This window comes from Pleurodeles waltl, chromosome 6, assembly GCF_031143425.1.
Source record: "Pleurodeles waltl isolate 20211129_DDA chromosome 6, aPleWal1.hap1.20221129, whole genome shotgun sequence".
Taxonomy (NCBI): Eukaryota; Metazoa; Chordata; class Amphibia; order Caudata; family Salamandridae; genus Pleurodeles; species Pleurodeles waltl.
Genome location: NC_090445.1, coordinates 1,429,115,755 through 1,429,131,923, shown reverse-complemented (window position 1 = coordinate 1,429,131,923; position 16,169 = coordinate 1,429,115,755). Strand labels below are relative to the sequence as shown.

Genomic DNA, 16,169 nt, shown 5'->3' with positions numbered 1-16,169 from the left:
ACCCCATGCCACCCGATCTTTCATAGCAACTTGTGCCAAGTAAAAACAGTGGAACTGGTAGCAGATGGCAGGTTTGTGGGCATGGTGCATCCATAAAAAAGGTTGAGTTTCCCACGATGCTCCAATTCGCCGAGTTCCGCTGCTTTAGAGGTGTCATCGTGGTCCACATAAACAGTCAGTGATGGGGAGGAGGTGGTTGGCCCAGTTTTGTAAACAGAGGTCTGAGAACCCCAACCCACCATCGTATGGGTGTAGCACGCATTTGCGGAAGGAGATTTGTTGCAGGCCACCAGCCTAATGTAGTGTAAAGAAGGAGGAGGTAAGGGTAATTTTGCAAGATGTAGAGAACTCTAGGTAGCACAACCATCTTGAACAGTGCTCCTCTACCTGCCACATTAAGGCGGAACGTAGCCCAGTGGGCCATATCCCCCTTGGCCCCGGCAACAAAGGGAATTACATTAAGGTCCTAGGTCTACTGATGGGACAAGGCGACCTGCATCCCCAAATATTGGAAATAGCCAGTAGGCCATTGAAATGGGGTCATGACCCTGATGTCCTTGTGAGAGCCCCAGGGGGGGCATATAGGTGGCCTTGGCCCATTTCACTGTGGGGCCTGAGGCTTCATTGTAGATCTGCAAAATGTATGATAGGCAGAGGACTAAGGTCTTGTGGTCACCCACATAGACTAGCTGGTAGTCAGCATAGGGCGAGACCCAATCCTCTAGTCTGCATAGCCATCGAAAGCTGCAGAGTCTCGCCTCTTGTCAAAGCCATTCCTCTAGAGGCTGAGTAGCAAGTGCATATAAAGGGGCAAAAAGGGGCAGTCCTGCCTTGTGCCACAGGGAAAGTCTGGAAAGTTATCCCATTTACAGAGACCTTTTCCCCGGCCTGAGAGTAGAGTGTTTGAACACTGCGGCAGAAGAGGGGCCCAAATTTCATCTGTTCCAACAAGCAGAACAAGAATTGTCAGCGAACTGAATCAAAGGCCTTCTTGAAGTCAGTCAAGATGAGGGCTCCATAGTACTTGCCGTTCTCAAACAGGGCAATCTCATTATGTACCTGACGGAGGCAGTGATGTGTGCTGTGTCCCAGCATGAATCTGTTCTGTTCCGGGTGGGTTAGGGAGGTGATGACTTTCACCTTTTCCTTTATCTTTTGCCAACACTTTGGCAAGAATTTTAGATTCCATGTTCAGGATGGAAATAGGCCTATACTACCTAAAGTCTCCCTGTTGTGTCCACAGTTTAAGAATAACAGAGATAGTGGCCCTTTGGAGATTGTAGGTGAGTTTGCCCACCCTCATTGATTCATCATACATTGCGAGCAAGGGAGTGGTCAGGAGGGAGGCATATTTAAAAAAAAATATGAATTTCCAGTGGGAAGCCGTTAGGTCCTGGCGATTTCCCGGTGGCGAGTGCTCCAATGGCTGCCACAATTTTGGCCGCAATGATGGTTTCCTCTAGTTGCAAAAAACCACTATGACGATTGTGGTACACTCTCACTGCTCTCTGTTATGCTCCCACATGTACCTCCCAGGTGCTCATTCCCAGGGCCAACCGTTATGAAATACCCCAATATAAATGAATACTACCAAGAGGAGGGAGGAGCGCTCTTCCTATCAGGGTTATTTCAAAATGTTTCTTTCACTAGAAAAACCCAAATGTAGTCTAGTATCCTATAAAAAGTTAAAACATCACATCCTATACATCTTCAATCAATAACAATGAATAATTATTGTTCACATGAAACTTAATATTTGAAAAATACATAAGTAAAATTTCCCTTTTGGGTTTGATGGAGTGTGACAACTCAGTGCAAATATAACATGTTTCTTAGGATTTGATAGTGCTTAATTTCTGTGCGCCACAGTTCGGGACTTCCGAAATATGTGGCTGATCACACTGAACCTACATTTTATATAAATGTCTGTTGAGTGTTTTTAATTTGTTGTAGTTGTATTATATTTTTGTATATATGATGTTTATGATTTGTTGTATATTATTTACACTGTGTAAAACATGTGTGCCTAAAGGCGTTTTGTGTGTGTCTTTCAGCAACCCTGAAGAAGTCCCTGTATTGTGGGACCAAACCTGTTGGCTATGTCCATGTTCGCATTTTAGGACTATGTCCATGTTCATTGAAAGCAAACAATATAGAATGAACGTGTTTTCCTACGTGTGTTCAATGGTATTCATTGTTATTGAATGAAGATTTAGAGGATGTCAATTTTTTTTACTTTTTATAGGATACCAGACTGCATTTGTGCTTTTCTAGTGAAAGAAGCATTTTGATATAACTCTGATAGGACAGTGCTCCTCCCTCCTCTTTGTAGTAGTTATTTGTATTGGGGATGCTGGCAGGATCAGCTCGGTGAGGGAGGAATAAGTCCTCTGTAATGGGATTAAAGCAGTCAGCCTTGGTTATTTGGCAGCTGGCATAGAGCTGGGTGAAGTAATGCTGAAATTGTTGTACAATTAAGTGAGGGTCTGATACCTCCCAGCCCATCTCCGACACAAGGGCGGGAACCAGGAAGAGGGCGAAGTCCCTGCTCGTCAGCCAGTGCAGGAGTTTTCTGATTGTATCCCCCATTTCATAGATCCTGCCTTGTGAAACAAGATGTGCTGAGGTTGCAGTGTCTAGCTATTTCTGGTGCAGCCCCGTTGTCTTTAGGTCTGCAGCGTGTCTCAGCTGAGTGGTATGATTTGCAGCATAAGCCTTCTCAGCCAAGCGCAGTTCATGTTCTTGGGATACTACCTCCCTGAATCTGTGGGAGCAGGCAGTAGTGTGGCAAGATATTATCTGGTTATGAAGAGTCATCTCCAGGGCTTCCCAAAGTGTGGTATGAGAGTCATCCGAGTGTGTGTTGGTGTTAAAGTAGTTGGATATTTGTGTCCGGGGGAATTTTGCCATCTGAGTGTGTCAGCCACCACAGGCTGAGACACCTGTGACATATTTGCTGATGCCTAGAGGACCTGAGGGACAGGGTAATTGGAGCGTGATCCATCAGTGCGTGTGGGAGGATGCGGGTATTGATCAACCTTGTTGTGTCCATGGAGGGTATAAAGTGACAATCAAGCAGGGTAAAGGATTTATGAGTGTGGGAGTAAACAGTGTATTCTTTAGGGTAGAGCAAGTGCCATGTGTCGGAGAGGGCCGAGGAGGTCTGTGCTGCAAAGCCGTATGTGCAGCACGCGCAGGGATTACTGGAGTCCACCTGGGGGGTCCAGCACAGAATTGAAGTCTCCCCCGAGGAGAGTGAGACCAGGGAGGTATTGATGGAGTAAGGACGCAAGCGCTTGTAGTGTTGGAGACACAAGTGTGGCAGGGGGCATATGCAGAGACAGTTGTCCAGTGGTTGCTCTCCATATTGCCCTCCAAGAGGGCGAAGTGGCCAGCAGCATCACAATACAATTTTATGACAAGCAAGAGGATCAGTTTTTTTGCAGGAGGATGGCCATGCTCAGAGAGGTGGCAGTATAACCGGTGTGGTAAAATCAGGTGTAACCCCGTCGCTGTAGGACTGGGCAGTGAATGCCAAGCAAGTGGGTTTCCCTCAGGAGCACCATAAGAGGGACTGGTGTTTAAGGTATTGGAACACAGCCCGAGGTTGATTTTATTATTCAGGCTGTTCACGTTCCAGGAGAGGTCGTTGAGCAATGTAGCAGAGTCTGTCATGGGTGAATCGGCGCTAAAGGAGCTGGTGAGGAGGGGATTGGCGGAGAATGCAGCAAACAGCTGGAATTAGAAACAAAAGAGAAAACCAAGCCAATGGAACAGAAGAACACCCCAACAGAACGCTCCCACCCCAGAAGCATCTGTTGCTCTAGAACACAGCAACCATTAAATAAAAGGGAGAATGAGTCAAAAGAAACCCCAAGTCCCATTCTATTCGAACCAAACCAGAGCCTAACTATGTATATGGTACTGCTGGCTGTGGTATTGAGGAAAGTAGGTAGTTATAGGTGTCAAATCAGGTATTTGCAGTGATCCATTAGCTAGGCAGGATGAGACAGACTGAAGGGAGGGAAGGGGTGTCCCCAAGTGACTCTACGAAACAACTTTCCCCCCACCGGAGCCTGGAAGAGGCATCTTCTGGAGGTCTGGCAGACCTGTTGCGTTTATATTGTTTGCTTCATTTTGGGGGGTGGGGGTGTTGGAGGAGTCCAACTCCCTCACCCCTGCATCAGCTGTGCCGGTAAAAGGATCATATAGCAAATCCCCCTAGAGTGCAGATGTTGCTTCACTCCATCATAAGTCCTATGCCGTTGTTGCAGCGTACAGGAGTAGACTACGAAGATCATCATGCGGCTGCCCTGATATTGGAGATTGCCCACCCTCTGAGCCTCGTGAAGGATTGTGTCCCGGTCGCAGTAGTTAAAAAACCTGGCTATCATAGAATGCAGTAGGCCCCGGAAGGGTTCTGCTGTGCAAGGGAGCATTGTGCTCTCCACCACAAACTATGTTGATAAGGATGAGGCTAGCAGCCAGGAGGTCAGGCACGTTTCCAGGAATTGCTCAGAAGATTGTCCTTCAGCTCCCTCAGAGAATCCTACAAATTACATTGGCAGTCCCAACCCACGACATCTCAGCCCAGTCATTGAAAGACGATGGACTATCAATTTGAGCTCCCTGAGGGTGTCCTCCAGCTCGAAGATTTGGCCCTCCGTAACCTTGTCTGCCACTCCCCTTAGTCCTGGTGCTGAAAGAGAGACCACCCCTCCCATCTTTCCAGTCTTTTGTTTCCAAAGCATATCAGGAGGTTTGGATGACTTGTAGAATGGCATCAGTTTTGTCAGGGTTTGGTGGCAAGGCAGGGTGGAGTTGAGAATACATGGGAGGTCATGGTGTGGGCAATGTAGCCATCAATTTTGGCCAACGACTGGGTGGTAGAAGGTTATTTGCTGTCCGTGGCAGCTCAGATTGTAGTCCGCCAGGAGTAAAAGTGTCCCCTCCGTCGATGACCCAACCAGTGGGCCACATGCTGCCTGCCGTCAGGGGAAGAGTGGTACTTCCAGTAGCACATGCAGGTCATGAAGGATCTCATTGCCCCTGGCCTGGCCCACTTACCCCCCAATGGATCCAGATGTGGGCGTGGCATAAGCAGCCAGGTGACAGTCCAGAGAGGGTGGTGAGATGGGAAGGGCCAGAGGGGGAAGAGGTGGAATGCAGTAATGTCTTGTGGGGGTCCACGATCCCAGCCCGTGTAGGCAAGGGTGGCATGTGGGGTTCACCCCCTCCCCCAGGGCCAGCCAACAGGAGACACATTGATACAATCGTAGAAGACCAGGGCCATAGTTGGTATGATATTAGTTAAGACCCAGATGAGGGGACAGGCTGAGCCATGATCCTCATGTTGTCTTGAAGGTAAGGGAGGGAGCCTGGCAAATGTAGAGTCCTCTGGGAGTGCGGGTGCACCCCACTTCCATCCTCATAGACAAAAGGCTCTCTGTGTTTCTTGGCATCCCTGCTCCCTCAAGGCCCATCCCCACGTACTTTTCTGTGGCCTTTGTCTCCAAAGCAAAAGGGACTCGCCCGGGGTGTGGTCCCCGGCCGTAGGAGGGCTGGGAGGTTGATCACCACCACAACTGGTAGTCTCAAAGAGAGAAGTATGAGGGCACGGTTCTGCGTCTAAGGCCCCCTTCTGATAGGCATATCGCAGTGACCCGAGCCTCTGGGCTTAGCAGACCACTGTCCCCATTGTGGAAATTCCAAGGGCCCCACTTAGTTCATTGAGCTTGCAGCCCTGGTCATAAGTGTGACCACAGGTGCCGCTAGCACCACAACCACAGCGTGGCCTCATCTGGTTGCCCCTGGTGGCTGCCGCAGCAGTGCTTCATAGCTTGGTGTAATCTTGCAGAGAGGCTCAAATGCCGGCTCTCCACGCCACTTGTCTGCAGCCTAAAGCTCCCAGCCCGTTGGAGGCCTTTGCTGCTGCAGGCCTATGTGTGCTGGGCGACTGGGCAAAAGTCTGATCTCCCCCCGTCCTTTCTCCCCACCCCCACCCCCCATGTGTGGGGTGTATATACAGAGGGTGGATGCGTCCCAGAGTCCCCGCCAGCACAGAGGATTCCAGACAGCACAACAAGGTGGTCGGGAGCTCAGCAAAGTGTGTCCACAGTCTTTCCCTACTTTGATAACTGACTGTTGAAAGCTAGCTCACCTCTTTCAGTCGTGGACCATCTCCAGTCGACTGCATGCCACCTTCCATCACTGGGGTTCAAGCCATCCTGCCAAAGTCACACCTGACTCCCTTCATCTGAGCCATCCTGGATACAGTGATCTTTTTCAGCTTTATCTCTGGATGAACAAGTCCAAGATATTCTTGCTACGATTACTGATGTTTCAGCCTATGTCCTGGGCCTGTGTAAGGATGACTTTGAGGCTTCTTGGTCTATTTGCCTCCTGCATCCTTCTCTTTGATCATGCCAGATGGCAAATGTAGGTTTTGCAGAGTGATCCGAAATCTCAGTTAGTCCAGCACGAGGGGAATCTGTCAAATTCCATTCATGTTTTGGAGGAGACTGCAAAAGAACTGCAGTGGTGGCTGCTTGACTGCTGTTTGACCAGCAGCAGGCCCCTCACTTTGCACCCTGAAGTGAAAGTAGTGACAGATGCATCACTGCTAAGCTGTGGAAGTCATCTTGGAGAGGTGGAGATCAGAGGACTCTGGTCTCCAGTGGAGACCCGCACCAACTTGTTGGAGTTGGGGGCCATTCACTCGACGTTGACAGCCTTCCTACTGTCCATTAAGAGGAGGCTGGTTCAGGTCCTCATGGAAAACACCACCACCATATGGTATTGCAACAAACAGGTCTGGTGATGGAGTAATGTGCTCTGTACCAGGATGCCCTGGGCCTCTGGAACTAGCAGGCTCATCAGGGCTTCTCCCTGATAGTACACCACCTGACGTTATCTATAAACACACACCAGGCTGGACAAACTCAGCTGTCCATGCCTTGCGGATCACAAATGCCAGTGGCACCCTTAGGTGGTGCACAACATCTTCCAACAATCTCTCTTCAATTTCTTCGCCCAAAGATCTCAAACGAGTGCTGAGCTGTTACATCAATTGCACCAAAGACCTTTGTGGGGTTCTCTGGGGCAAAGAAAGGCAACGCAATGAGAAGAGGATGCTATCAAGGTGAGTAATCCTCTGCATCAAAGCCTGCAACGCACTGGGCAAAAAAAAAAAGTCTCTGAGGGATTGAAGACTCACTGCAAAAAAAAAAAAAAAAAGCGACTACTACTGTGCTAGCACACAAAGTGCCTGTCCTAAATATTTGTCAAACTACTGTGTGGGTATCAGTGCACACATTTTGAAAACATCACTGCTTTTACAGCCAGATCCGACAGAAAGAGCATGTTGTCCCTTTGTCCTGCAGAACTTTTTGGTCTGAATCATTCCACACACCTACCACTCTGGAGATACTGTTCTGTTGTCTATTGTACGTGTGAGGAATTTGTGGTTACTAGTATTCATTGGAAGAACAAGTTACTTACCTTCATTAATGCGGTTTCTGGTGGGTACTCTTAACTAAGTGCAGATTCATCACAGCTTTCGCATGTCCTCGTTCTTTGGTGTGGACTCCTTTCCATCTAAAAAAGGTCCAAATTTAGAGATCTGCACAGTGGTGGAACAGTTGGGCTCCGTGCCTGAAGGCACCGACCAAGTTGAGAAAGAAGCTGCCATAAGCACAAATGGATGGTACCAATATGACACCTATATGCTATTCCAGCCATCACAGAGCGTGTTGATTTCAAGGCGCACAGGGAGTATGTTGAGAAGTCTCCTGTACCCTGTCTGGCACCTGGGGGATACTCTAAAAGTGAGGAATCCGTAGTTCGTGTCCACCATAAAAAGCGTTATTGAATGCTTTTAACTTGTTCTTCACTGATGGATGGATACTGAATGGCAGAATTATGGCCTTGATACAGAGCTTGGATTCATCTCTTGTAGATTCTGTTTATTCTTTACTTTATCTGCAGAGAGAAATACCCTTGCACCGCCCTTTACAGCAGCATCATCTCACAACCTGACCCAACAGACCTCACCAAACACCTCCTATTGATATCCAGTCAACCAATGTTAACCACAAGGCCCGTCAGCTCCCCAGAAGAAACAGCTACCACCATGAAGTCCTTCAAGCCAAGTCAATGAAGTCTTTATTCGATATTTCATCATAAAAGACATGCTACACGTCATAATACTTATAAAATTGTCAGTGCTAATGATTATAACAATAAATACAATATTTCATAAAAGCTACTAAGAACGTATTAAATCTATCTAATGCATCATTTGTTAAATATTTTAACATATTAAAAAAAAAGGAGTACATTACTTTAAAAACTCAGTTCTAAAGTTCAAGATAATTTACTTATCTAAAACATGTAGCTATTTTAGTAATTCAGAACGAATTATCCATGCCCACCCCAGGAATTTGGCCACCCCTATTGCTATAGTAGGTGAAAGATCAGTTTTAAGGATCCTACAAGCAGTCTCGGCCGATTGTGTGCCCAGACTTTTGCATAGGGGTACCAACCACTTCTTCCTTGGGGCAGCATATAATGGACAGACAAAAAACAAATGGCTCACATTTTCCCGCATTTCAATACACAATGGGCAATTATCTGGGCCTCCAGTGCCCCAGGTTGAGGTTAAACACCTTAATGGTATTGTGCCCACTCTAACTTGGTGATATAATTTACGGTCCATAGGTTTTGTAATAACATCCCAGTACTTTTCAATTGCAGAGGCATCTTTCACGTGTAAAAATGTTGTTGTAAGGAAACTACCTATAAGGGATGAGTGTCTTATGCCTACCACCCATTCCCAATATAGTTGTTTCAGCTCTTTTTTTGAAGGAAAAGTAGCTGAGTCTGGGTTGTGCCAAAGGGCACCTAGACCCATGGCACAAAGGGTGGTTCTAACACCCTTAAACCAACCAATCTTATCGGATCCTAGGGTGTCCCTTACCTCGAGGCATGCTTTCGCATATAATAACAGCTCTGGGGTAGACCACAACCTCCGCCAGAAGGCCAAGGGCCGAAATCTGGCTTGATCTTTCACCGGTTGGAGCCCAAGGTCATAAAGGAGCGGGATACGTGGGGATGACCTCGGAAAACCAACCGCCCCTCTTGTAAATCTGTTTTGGGCCAGCATCAGTCGGTCCAGATTGCTATAACCCCAAAGCTCTGCCCCATACAAGACTGAGGGAAGAATTTTTGACCCATAGATTTCCATAAGTGGGGACATCGGGCGGGTAAATGATCTTTTATATTCCTTAAGAAGGGCACCGCCTAGTTGAACATGTTTAAGTGCTTGGATATCAATCTGGGGTTTCCAACTAAAATTATCACTAAAATGCACACCCAGATATGTAAATTCATTAGTTTGCTCACCACCATGAAGTCATTCACTCAGGGGCCCCATCGACCCCTGCCACCACCACTCCTACTCTAGAGGACTCGATCCATCATCGCCATGCTCAAACCCACTCTGAATGCCTCCACCTCTTCTTCAACCTTCCTAGGTGCTTGGAAACACACAGATGTCATCTCATTGTTATAGAAACACACATCCCCCACCCCCTCCCCCCGCAGGACCCTCCAGCGCTTGCCTTCTACAGACTGATCTCAGCTACCATTCCTGGCCAAGGTCTTGGAGAAAATCATTAGCAGACATCTAATCGAATAGCTTGACGATCACCAACTCCTCAACATTACTCAGTCTGGTTTCAGATGCAACCTCAGCATGGAAACTGCCCTCATCACCACCTCGGATGTCAGTTGCATGACTGCACAGAAGAGACATAGCTTCCCTCTTCCTCCTGGACCGCTCCAGAGCATTTGAGACTGTCACACCCCATCCAATTTCTACACAACATCAGAATCTAAGGACACACACTGTAATGTACCTGTTCCTTCCACACTGGAAAGGTCCGGTCAGTCAGCCTGGCACTGTACACCTCGGACACCTGCAGCCTCTTTTGCGGAGTTCTGATAGGATCTGCCCTCAGCCGGACCCTCTTCAACGCATCATGATCCCTCAAGCCAACATCTTCCACTCTCAAAACATCAATGTTCTCTCCAATACCGACAACATGAAACTTAATCCCTCCCTCAAGGGGCAAGGCACCCAGTACTAGACTGAAATCACCCACTGGGTGAAGACCAGTTTTCTAAAGCTGAACACCAACCAGACCAAAATAGTGGTCTTTGGGAAGAGCACATCACCGTGGGACTCTGCCTGGTGACCAAAGGCGCTGAGACTGACCCCCCTCCCCCAACACCAAGGACCTCTGGATCATCATTAACAGCAAACTCTACTTGACCGCCTAAGTGAATGTTGGCACTCTCTCATGCTTTCTTATCCTCAAGATACTGAGGAAGAAATTGAAATTACTCTTAGTCAGCATCCAGAAAATAATCACATGCGTTCTGGTCACAAGCCAGCTGGACTATGGGAACATCCCCTATGTAATGATCTACAAAACAAACTCACCAGAAGGCTGCAAACCATTCAGAACTCTGTAGCCACAATCACTTTCAACCTCCCACGCCTCACTCACATCACACCACACCTGAAGGAGCTCCACCGGCTCGCCATTCACAAATAAGCACAATTCAAACTTTAAACCCATACTTCCAAGGCACTACATACCACTAGCTTAGCATACCTCAACAATCACATCTGTTTTTACAGACCTTTTCAACACACCCACTCATCCGGACTCCTTGCACAAATCCAAGGCATATGGAAAAGCAAATCCGGCGATCAAGCCTACTCCTACATCACTCCTAAAACGCAGAACGACCTGGATCTCGTGTTTCCATACCCTTATGACACATAAGAGCCTCCTCCTCATTTCTTGAATGCTGCAAGAAGCTGAAGACCTGGCTTTTACAGTAATCCCACTTGGATCTAGGTGTGGCTAGACTCCCATCTGCTCAGCGCCAACATACCCTCCCGGGTGATCGTGTACTCTACAAATGTCCATAGCACAACAGTGTTGTTGTATGTCCTGTGTCATTGACTGCTGAAAACCTAGAGCTCAGGCACCCATGGCTCTCTTCAGACTGGAGGGATATCAAGAAAACAATAGCATCAAGTGTTATCAGGAAAAGTGAAAAAAAGATTTACTTGTAAAATTACATCCTGTCCAGTGCCAGCATGCCATGTGTGCTTCATTTGGCTCCAATTCACAATTACCCAATTAATAATTTGTTAAACTATTCAAACTTTTCACTGTCATTGATAGTTTGCAAGAGAAAGAAAATCCTTCATACTTAATTAGCAAAACATTTTGATGGAAGAAAAAAACATGCAAAGTGTTTTTGCAGATTGTTTCTCCAAACGCTGGATAGCTTAGCCAGAGGCATGATGTAAAGAAACACTTTAAATGTTGCATTTTCTTGAACTTAGTCATGTCTCAAGAACATGCACACCACACATAAAAGCAAAAAAAAACTGACAGCCTGGAATGCCTTCTGGTTACTAACTCCTTTGCTGACTTTGGGATGCAATTCTGCACCCTCCAAATTACAAACCCTCTAAAACCCCCTATTAAAAAGTCACATTTGTGCATCACTGATGGCTTTTCAGATAGAACGGACTGAATTGTGGTGTTCCACACTTTGGATACTTCTTTTAAATAACTTTTTAATTGTTTTTATACAGCACAAAATAACCCCTCGGTCAAATTACGTCACAGATTTAACACATTTAAGAGTCCCACAGTTCCAGAGTTAATGTATCTCCTTTAAACCACCTCACCTGTTTACTACTGCTAGTTGTTTTCTGCCCTCAATCTCCTGAGGCTCAAATAGTCCCGCTCCCTCTCTATGTACCAGAATCTTTTCTCCCAAGGTTCTAGTTTGATCCCTGTGTGCCTCGCCCAACCACTCCAGATTTGCCAATGCTTCTGAAGGCAGCCACTGGCCTGGAAAATTGGCTTTTCTAGACTGAAACAATGGTCTAGCCCCCCACTTTCACCACTCTAGGGAAGAGATCTGTCCAGTGTTTGTCACCCATCCATCCCTAGCAGCCTGACAGGCTACTTTTAACACTTGTAATAAATCCCTGTTACAAATTCTTATAGTCTTCCACCTTGCAGGTATGATTGTCAGCCAGATATCCTATGGATTAACGGGTGTACACATTAATTTGATGATATTTGGTCAAGCCTGCTAAAAATTAAGTATTGTATAGCCTGTAGCTGACTCCGGAGCAAGGCAGGAAAAACAAAAGTCACAATTTTTGTGTCTACGCCAACCCTGTGGCCAATTAGAGATGTTGGATCAATGCATACTTTTAAAAAAGATGCACTGCTCACAGTATCCACAATGAAAACAGGAGGTGCCAATGCAGGATATAGCTAGGGACACATTATCATACTGTCTCCAAGTATGCTGCTTGTGGCCTTGCAAGGTACAAATGACATGACAATTGATGGAGCCATAAATGTTCGCTCTTTAACACATATGTTATTGGTAGTGTGAACATAACTTTGTGTAATATGTATATATATATATATCCTTTCCTTTATAATGACTTAGATGTTAGATGGCCATACTTAGCATTCTATGGGACCAGTACTTTGGGCTCAGGGGCAGGCCAAACCTTAATGGGCATTGTTGAAAGCTGTGCTTAGCAATTCTAGGAGTAAGTGGTGCTTTGCTTATTGCATGACTGTACTCAGAGCCTTTTTGGCAGGACTGAAGATTGAATGAAGCAGGCTCCTGAGGAAGTGGTTTTTAGTACAGGGTCTAGCAGAAGGTGAGTCCACTATTGTGTACTGTCTATACCTGAAGTGTGAATGAATAGATGTTTTGGTATTACAAGTTGTGTGCAGACCGGTTATTTTACGGAGAGTTAGTGTTAAAAAAAAAAAAAAAAAAAAGGGTTTCCCCTGTCTCCTACAGTGAGAACTTTTGTTCACCGATATTGGAGATTAGCCCTATCTCGCCATGAAATAGAACTTAACCTGGCATGTTTTTGTGGTTTATGGTAAATCTTTTGAGTAGATTTAGAAAAGCTGTCTGGCAGGCTTTGAATGGTTAATTATTTTGTACATGTGTTATGTATCTGTGTTTTGACTGTGTCAGTGAAATATGAAAGTTCCTTAAATCAATTTGAATTTGTGAGTTTTGGATAGTCTGGGAGTTCGTGAGCCAAATACATTTTCAGGAGAATGTGAGGCAAAAATGCGGATTGTTGAGTATTGAGGAGAGCGAGAAAGCCGCAAACCTCAAAAGAATGGTAAATGCCTTTCATTTTAAGGGTAAAAAGCTGTATCAGTAAGCCAAATTAGCAAGGTTTTTGGGCTGCTTCTGTGCTGATGATATTGTTATGTTGCAGCTTTCAATTGGAAAATCTTTTTGTTTATAAATTTGATACCTTATAAGAAATATTAAACATTTTGCAGCCTTGTAGCATGCTTTTCGTCTCATCTTGTATTTCCAGCCTCTTTAAGCTCAAGATTAAGCAAAAAAAATGTTTTCCTAATATATTTGGTACTGCTGGATGAATCAGTATGAAATTTGGTGGACTGTTAGCAATTTAGCATCCGTGCAAGGATCTCCGGTTTCGCGCAGATCCAAGAAGAGTGCAAAATTAAAGTGGGGGATTGTCGTTTAAAAGGACTGTGATCTGCTAATAGCTTAGGTGTCTTTTCTGGATTAGTCTGAGAGTTAATAATACCAAAGTGAACTTAACCTGCAATTGCATGTGCAACTCTAACTTATTTTACCATCCAAAACATTATTCTGGGACCTTCACCAGACAACAAGGAACTATTCTGCATGTCTCATACACTCAAGAAGCGATAGCGATTACTAGAGGTCAATAACCTTCACTTTGTCAAATTCTAAACTGTATTTTCACTGTTGCTTACATTTAGTTGGAGACCTAGAATATTGTGCTCAGTAAAATATTAATGAACGTGATCAGAAAGATCTTCATGACTAATTAACTGTAGGTTCATTAGGTACTGTTTGTACAAGCAACGCATGTGTTGATAATGATTTCTCAAGTGATGTAAGAAATGCCTAGATGTCAATCTAAAGTCTTCTCTCCTAAATGTCTAATTTTAGGATTGACCAGGAATTTTACAGGAGGCACAGCATGTCTGAGGTAAAAGATGACAGTTCAAATAAGACTGTATCAGCAGCAGCTCGGCGCTCATTCTTTCGAAGGAAACACAAGCACAAACGTAGTGGTTCAAAAGACGGGAAGGATTTACTGGCATTGGACACCATCAGCACAGACTCCATTCCTTTCTTAGAAGGTAAGAGGACAGTAGTTTGTCAGTCATCACATTCATTACTGACTGTGGTCATTCAAGCTACAATGCGTAAAATACACATACTGCTTTAGTTATCCTCTACATGCTGATGAAACCAGTTAAATTCCACTTCACAACCATTTATGGCTAATAAAAACCTACCTGCTTCAAAATAAAATGGCATGGCATATAGAAAGCTCCCAGATTGCAAGTGAAAATTATTACCATATTTTACTAGAACAAGTTTAAAAAAAAGCTCTCTTATGATCCTTTGTAAATAATTAATCCAGCAATATTTACATATTAGAAAATGTATTATTTAACTCAAGATTAAAAACTCCCCAGTTTGCTGCAGGAGTTTAGCCATCTCCGGCAAGGCATAAAAGAGATTCAGTCCAGTTTTTGATTTTAAAATAGCATGTGTCTTTTCCGACCTCAGCACAAGAGTGATGTACAGAGACCCACTAACTTAATTGACATAAATCTCCGAAACTACTGTCAAGTTCTTTAGTTTTGAATGACTAAAATCATCTTCCTTAGTAGTCATTTCCATCCTTTAATACAATTCTAATGCAGAAAGCCTTAGATGTGGTGTTAAAATAGAAGAGTTCTAAAGAGAGCTGTTTTACGTTTTTAACTAAAGGCGGTCTCAATCTCTTTGCCTACTTAAATTCACTGTTGAAAAATTCCTTTCTACAAAATTAAGTAATTTTGCCCTTCCCTGAATTTACTAACCTATTCCAAAACTGTAAGGTTTGAATAATTTTTCTGTAATGGTGAAAATGTTAATCTTGTTCCCTTCCTTATTTAGCTGTACTATTGATGATTTTGACAAATTCAGCAGGGATTTCAAACATTGTCCCTCTTTAAAATCCCAGTCCTGTGTCCTGCTAGTATAAAGGAAATTCAGTTTCCATACAGCATTTTTGTTGGGTCTGTAGCTTTACATGGTATTGGGATTGGTGATTAAGAAAGACCTCCATAATTTATACCTGATTTATGCAGCTCTGAATTAGTTTATAATATACATGTTTGTAAATTATCCATGTGTATCTCTCAGTCTAAATTATTATTGAATATCAAATCTAAATAGCTATAGGAGGAAACTTCCTTTCACATAATTTTGCCAATATTACAATTGAAGGATTTCTTCTTGGCACCAAATACAATAACGTTGGTTTAATCCACAATAAATGCTAACTTTAGTTTGACAATACTTATAAAACTCAGATAATTATTTTAGCAATCCTATTTCGGTCACATTCATAATCACCAAATTGTCTGCATATAGAAGACAAGTAATATGTCGACCTCCCATCTAGGGTGAATAGGAAGCTGTTCTTGCTAAAAGTGAGGGGATGTCAACTAAGTGCAAAAAGTGTAGAGACCAAAACACAACCAATATCTGAATATTTTTGGAATGAAGCCACCTTGATCCAACTTTGCCCACTTGGTTTTGCAATATTAAAAATAACTTACAGGGCATTTCCAATTTGATTAAAATCTCCCGAGGTTTAGACTGGTTAGCTAGCCCAGTTGCTGCCGGTAATTCAACAAAGTACCAGAACAAATTACTCAATGTCTCTATCTACTTTAGCAGAATTGACCATAAGTGAAAATAATGGCCTGAAGTTGAGTTAAATCCAACTTGTTCAGTTGGGATGAATTCATAGATCTCTGTCCAGTCCTTTAGAGAATTCAGTATTATCTTAGCATACACATTGGTACCTTCATTTATAAGTCTTAGAAGCCTATACTTTTTAGGTTAAGAGGAGATTGTCTTTCTAGTGTAACTGTGTAGGAAGTTGGCTCTGTATATATTATTTCAAAGTAAGAAATAGTGTACACAGACTCCAAGGGTTCCCCTTAGAGGTAAGATAGTGG

At 44.3% G+C, this 16,169-nt stretch overlaps 1 protein-coding gene across 4 annotated transcripts in view; it reads left to right on the top strand.

Moving 5' to 3' along the window:
• The window catches only part of DLG5 (discs large MAGUK scaffold protein 5), a 1,179,851-nt gene that overhangs the window by 973,853 nt on the left and 189,829 nt on the right, over positions 1 to 16,169 (top strand). For all 4 annotated transcript variants that reach the window (XM_069240807.1, XM_069240806.1, XM_069240808.1 and 1 more), the window contains one exon: positions 14,095 to 14,288. In XM_069240807.1, the coding sequence (XP_069096908.1) occupies positions 14,095 to 14,288 (194 nt within the window). The remainder of the gene's footprint in view (positions 1 to 14,094; positions 14,289 to 16,169) is intronic.